The sequence below is a fragment of the Cicer arietinum genome, chromosome 2, assembly GCF_000331145.2.
Source record: "Cicer arietinum cultivar CDC Frontier isolate Library 1 chromosome 2, Cicar.CDCFrontier_v2.0, whole genome shotgun sequence".
Taxonomy (NCBI): domain Eukaryota; kingdom Viridiplantae; phylum Streptophyta; class Magnoliopsida; order Fabales; family Fabaceae; genus Cicer; species Cicer arietinum.
This window is the reverse complement of record NC_021161.2, coordinates 34,573,598-34,579,288: the sequence shown is the minus strand read 5'-3', so window position 1 is coordinate 34,579,288 and position 5,691 is coordinate 34,573,598. Positions and strand designations below refer to the sequence as shown.

The following is a 5,691-nucleotide window of genomic DNA, read 5'->3' as shown; positions in this document are numbered from 1 at the left end:
AACTACCTCTAGGAAACCATCAACATCATTTAAATATACTCTAAGCACAAAATAATATTTTTACTCAAATCTACATTTTTCTATGAATTCATACTAAGATTAGAGTTGTGCATTTACCTCAATGAGTCTCAATCAACAACTCTCAAGAGATGGGTAGCTTTTTACTTCCTTAGAACACAAACCCTAACCCAAAAATTATACTCAAGAACTTGGGAAAATATGAGGAAGCTTGCTTAGAGAGTGTATACACTTTCCATGGGTTTATTGTGGCTTTAAGTGAGAGAAAGAAGAAGAAGAAGAAGAAGAAGAAGAAGAAGAAGAAAAAAGAAGAAAAGAAAATGAAAAATGGAGAAGGATGGGTTGCTGAGAGAGAGAATGAAGAAGGGGGAAGAGTGAAATGAAAAAAGAAAAGGGAAACGTAGGTTTTATTATTAATATTAATATTATTATTATTATTATTATTATTATTATTATTATTTAATTATTATTATTATTATTATTATTATTATTATTATTATTATTATTATTATTATTATTATTATTATTATTATTATTATTATTATTTTCATTTATAAGGGACACGGGGCGTGTCACACTACGACAATAAATAAATAAAAAAGTAAAGAACAATCACTACAAGAAAAGAAGGAATTTGTGAGGGCTAAAAGCCCTCACAAAAGGCAAATAGCAGCCATAAAGGGGCTATTTGTGGCGGGCTTAGGCAGCCACAAATAAGCTGGTCACAAACTTTTGTGAGGGCTTTTGCAGCCACAAAGTTTGTAAAACACGTTGCCATTTGTGAGGGTCTTTGCAGCCCCAAAATGCTGCCTTTGTGAGGGCCTTTGCAGCCACAAAAACCTGTCTTTGTGAGGGCACAGGCCGCCACAAAGGACAGGCTGATTTTAAAAAATTCAGCCTTTGTGAGGGCCCAGGCCGCCACAAAATCCCTCCTTTGTGAGGGTTTAGGCCGCCACAAAGTACTATCCAGATTAAAAAATAAATATTTTGTGAGGGCTTAGGTCGCCACAAAATATTACGTATATTAAAAAATTAATTTTTTAAATTCAAAATTAATACTGTATTAATATATTATATATAATAAATTAATATAAATATAAATTTAAAATTAAAATTATAATTAAATTAAATTTAAAATATAATATCATTATAAATTAAATTTAATATATAATAAACTAATCTTAATATAATTAAAAATTTAAATTAAATTTAAATTAAAATATTTAAATTATAATTATAATTAAAGATTAATTTAAATTACAAATAAATCAAAATTAATTTAAAATTTAAATAAAATTAAAATTAAATATTAAAATAAAAATAAATATTATATATAAAAATATAATATTAATAATAATTAAAGTAATTACCACAAAATTAAATAAAACATGCATTCCAAAATTAACAAATAATATCTTACAAACCCAAAATTTATAAATAATGTCTTACAAACCCAAAATTAAACACGCAATAATTAACTAGGACAACATAATTAATATGTGTTCATACAACCCAAAAATAAATTATGAAATTATTCAAATGACATCAATCCTCATAATAATTCCTCTGATCAGCTCCACTCCCACCATCATTATTTCCTGCAATGTTACCCGACGAAAGAAGTCCCTCAAAAGTATTATTAATTTGTGTTGGAGGAGACATCATGGTTTAAAATTGAATTTCATCTTCAATGGCACCACCACTAGTCGAAGGAGGAGCCCTGCCCTAGCTGGTTGAGGTTGATTTAAATCTGGTCTGATCAACCCAGCTGTTGGCATAGTTGGTCGGTATGCAGTTTGATGATCTGGTTGAGGTTGAGGAAGTTGATGTGAAGAGGACGGAACATACTGATAATTATGAAAATATTGTTGTTGCTGAAACATTGGCAGCTGTTGTTGTTGCTGGAAGGCAGAGTTTGGAGGATCCTGGTGTTGTTGTTGGAAATTTGGAGGCGGTTGCTGCTGTTGGGAGTATTGAGAGTAATTTTGTTGCTGCTGGAATAGTGGTTGTTGATGCAAGTATTGAGGCCGAGGCGGAAACTGCTGATGAAATACAGGAGAAAATGAAAATTGTTGTTGTTGAAATTGTTGTTGCTGTTGAAACTGCTGCTGCTGCTCTTGAAACTTTTGTTTCCATTCCTCATTCAATTTATCAATTGCGGCTTGTATCAGCTGTTGTGTCTTTTCTTCTTGCTCACTTGCCCATTGCTTCTTTAACTGGTCAAGATCATTATCTATCGACGGACGATGAGATCGATCCGTACTAGCATAAGAAGAAGACGTCTCAGTCTGAATATAGCCGGTTGGACCTTTCACAAAGGTTGATGATAAACTACCGGCACCCAGCACACGCCCTTTGTACTTGCCACCACTGATGTGCATAAAACTTGCGGTCTCATATTGTTTCCGCTGCACTGGACCAGCTCGCTGAGCAGGAGGAAGAGTAGCTTGATGATCATCCCATTCTTTCATGATTTGTTGAAGTTGTTCCTATATTAAAAATTAAAAATTAAAATAGTTAATAATTAATATATAATAATTTATAGGTCTAATTAATATATAATAATTACCTGAATCATTTTTGATATTTCATCAGTATACCCATTTGTTTCAGGATTAACATGAAGATAGAGATGTATCTCTGCCTGAGTGACATCCCATCCAAGTTGCTTTTCCTAAAATATTAAATTAATGTCAAGTTTATAAGTTGGTGAAATGTGATGATTAATTGAATATAAATTAATAGATATATATTATAAATAATAATAAATTACCATATAATATTTAATTTCTCCAGCAGACATGGAACCTCCCTTATGAGTACTGGTACCCCTCTCAGATGCTCTATTAGTCTTTGCTTTTTCTCTCTTCTGTTTGTAAGCATCTGTGTTCCATTTCCTCCACAAAGCAGTCCAAACATTTTCACCAATCCAATTAGGCCGTTTTTCCTCCCCCTTATTACGTGCGTAAGCCAACATAGATGAGAGACGCTTTGAAAAGCGATGGTCAAATGAAGCCAAAACTGCGGCATCATGCTCTCTTTTCCAAGTGCATTTGGTCTGTTGTTTGTTGAAATTTAAAAAATATTAAAAATATAATTAGTAATTCAGTAAATTAATCAAATGTATAAATAAATAGTAATTAAATAAATTAATCTAATGACTTACTTTGAAACAATGTAAAAACTGATCAACTTCCCTAATTTGAGGTGTCTTATCCTCTTTTATCTCACCCCAAGACAACCATGGTTTTTTATATTTCTCTTGTATGACTTCAGCAATTGCCTTTGCAGATGATTTAAAAGGAAGATATCTTCAAAGTTTATATGCAAATTAAATATAAAAATAAATTAATAAAATTAATAATGTATTTACATTGCAATAATAATGAAATATTTAATCAATCATAGTTTACATACCCATCTCCTTCTGGAATGATGACAATGCGGTTGTAGCAATCAACACATCCGGGATCCATTATTTCGTCTAAGGTATAAGGCTCTACTGGGACCTCCGGATATAGAGGAATAGCTCCACCACTAGTACCAATGGACGGCATCGGCATGAGAGATGGGTCATTAACAACACGTTTAGCAACTTTTTTCTTACCACGTGATGTTTTGGATATTCCTCGTATTGCCGCCGTTCCTGTTCCTCCCGATCCATCCGAACCTCCTGATCCTCCTACTCCCGACACTGAAGCCATGTCTATATATATATATATCCATATCCATACATATATATAATATAATATATGTGTGTATGTACAATTAACATAAGATTAGCAACTTTTGTGGCGGCCTTGCCCCTCACAAAATTATTAAAAATTTAACTGGATTTTGTGGCTACCTTGTGATTTTGTGAGGGCTTGGGAGCCCACAAAATTCAGTTAAATGTTTAAGAATTTGTGAGGGCTTTTTCAGCCACAAATAAAGACCAATTTAAATTTTTGTATTTGTGAGGACTTTTTCGGTCACTAATTTGTGAGGGTTTTATTCGGTCACAAAATATTTATAAAGTTGGCCACAAAATAGTGTTTTTCTTGTAGTGAATAAGGTGTGGAGGAATTTTTACAATTTGCTTTAAAAAAAAAAACTTTCTCAACAAAATTTATATGTAGTATACAAATTTATGTCTTTTAATCTCTTTTAACTATTGTCTTTTATATGTCTCTTTAGTCTAATAATAGTATAATAGTATAATTATGTCTTTTATATGTACAAATTTATATGTCTTTTATAACCAGTATACAAATTTATATGTCTCTTTAGTCTCTTTTAATTATTGTCTTTTAGTTTTTTATGATTCAATCTTACTTTTACTAAACCTTATTCAATAGTAAATTGAATGTTTTGATAAAGAACAATCTTTTTAAGAAAATGAAATAGTTTTTAAAACTGTAAACACAATTCAAATCCTCTATTTTCTTGTGTTTTTTAGCATCTTTAACAATTATATGAATCATTGAGGATGTTAATGAATCGCAACGATATGAAATATTTTGATTGTACTTTCGTATATGTTATGCCTTTATGTGGCCCATAAGGCCTTTTGCTTTGTGTAATTATGTTGACGTGTATATACATAAAGTAGTCGTTTATATGCTCCATTAAGTTTTAAAAAAATTCATAGACCATATTTTATTGTTGGTATGCATACCAACGCCTAAATTTCCAACGATTAAAAACAATGTAGTAGTATATTAAACACACCAGTTTGAAGCTTGTTGACACACCAAAATAAACCTTTTATTAACACCTACACAATTATTACAACAATAAAGTATACTTTTGCACTCGTATTCTTGTAAAGAAAATCTAAATTATAATTTTGTGTTGCCTTATTAAATTTCATTACCATCATCTTTACAGTACAAAACCAAAACTACATGGTCCTTTTATTTAGTAAATGAGATACTTCTTTTCTCTTAGATATTTTGCTAATGCAAGAACTCATTCTTTTTTACATTTATTTTGTTTACTATCCCATATTGGCTCCCCATAACCCCACACATTAACACAATTACATTTATACTTATAACACCTCACAAGCCAATATAATTTACACATATCTATTGGACATTGTTCATGCTTCTCACATTCAATAAATGCTGCAATAAAAAAAAAGTATATTGAGAAATGTTTCTAAAAAGGTATAAAGATTGTATACCTATTACAAAAGAAAATTTAAAAATGATGAAAACACGACTTACCGTGAACATTTGTTGAAATAAGAAAGAGAAAAGTAACGAGAGTCATGTAAAAAGTAAACTCGAAAATTTTAGCCATATTTTTCACTATTTGAATGTTAAAAATAAAAGTTATTTAATAAATTTATAATACAAGTCACGATCTAATAAATGTGTTGTATTTTGTCCATTCAACTTAGTAAACAATTCACCTAAAAAAGGGCAAAATCATAAAATAAACTATCATTAAATTATAATCATCATTAAATGACTCTTAAGGGATTAAAAAATACACAGTTATTTTTATACTAGTTTGCATCAATTGTTGCAATTTCTTCTATAGAGAGATTTGACTTTAGTACGATCTATTATCTATTATATATATTGAAAACAAACTCTCTCACTTTATTGTTGCCATGTGTACAAACATATTCCACCTCAACAAGAAAATTGATGTGTACGCTCCTATTAGAGAGTTCTTACTTGT

General features: G+C 30.4%; 1 protein-coding gene and 1 long non-coding RNA gene across 2 annotated transcripts; both read right to left on the bottom strand.

Annotated features, from left to right (window-relative positions):
* Positions 1-1,434: 1,434 nt before the first annotated feature.
* Positions 1,435-4,559, bottom strand: LOC113784101 (uncharacterized). The gene is made up of 3 exons (XM_073365439.1): positions 4,545-4,559; positions 2,588-2,692; positions 1,435-2,507 (listed from the first exon to the last, which is right to left on the bottom strand). The coding sequence occupies exons 1-3, from the start codon at positions 4,557-4,559 to the stop codon at positions 1,680-1,682; spliced, it is 948 nt and encodes a 315-aa protein (XP_073221540.1). The 3' UTR covers positions 1,435-1,679.
* Positions 4,560-4,834: 275 nt separating this feature from the next.
* Positions 4,835-5,323, bottom strand: LOC113784105 (uncharacterized). Its single transcript, XR_003470136.2, has 2 exons — positions 5,229-5,323; positions 4,835-5,126 (listed from the first exon to the last, which is right to left on the bottom strand). It is a non-coding gene; the product is annotated as an uncharacterized lncRNA (long non-coding RNA).
* Between the last annotated feature and the right edge of the window lie 368 nt (positions 5,324-5,691).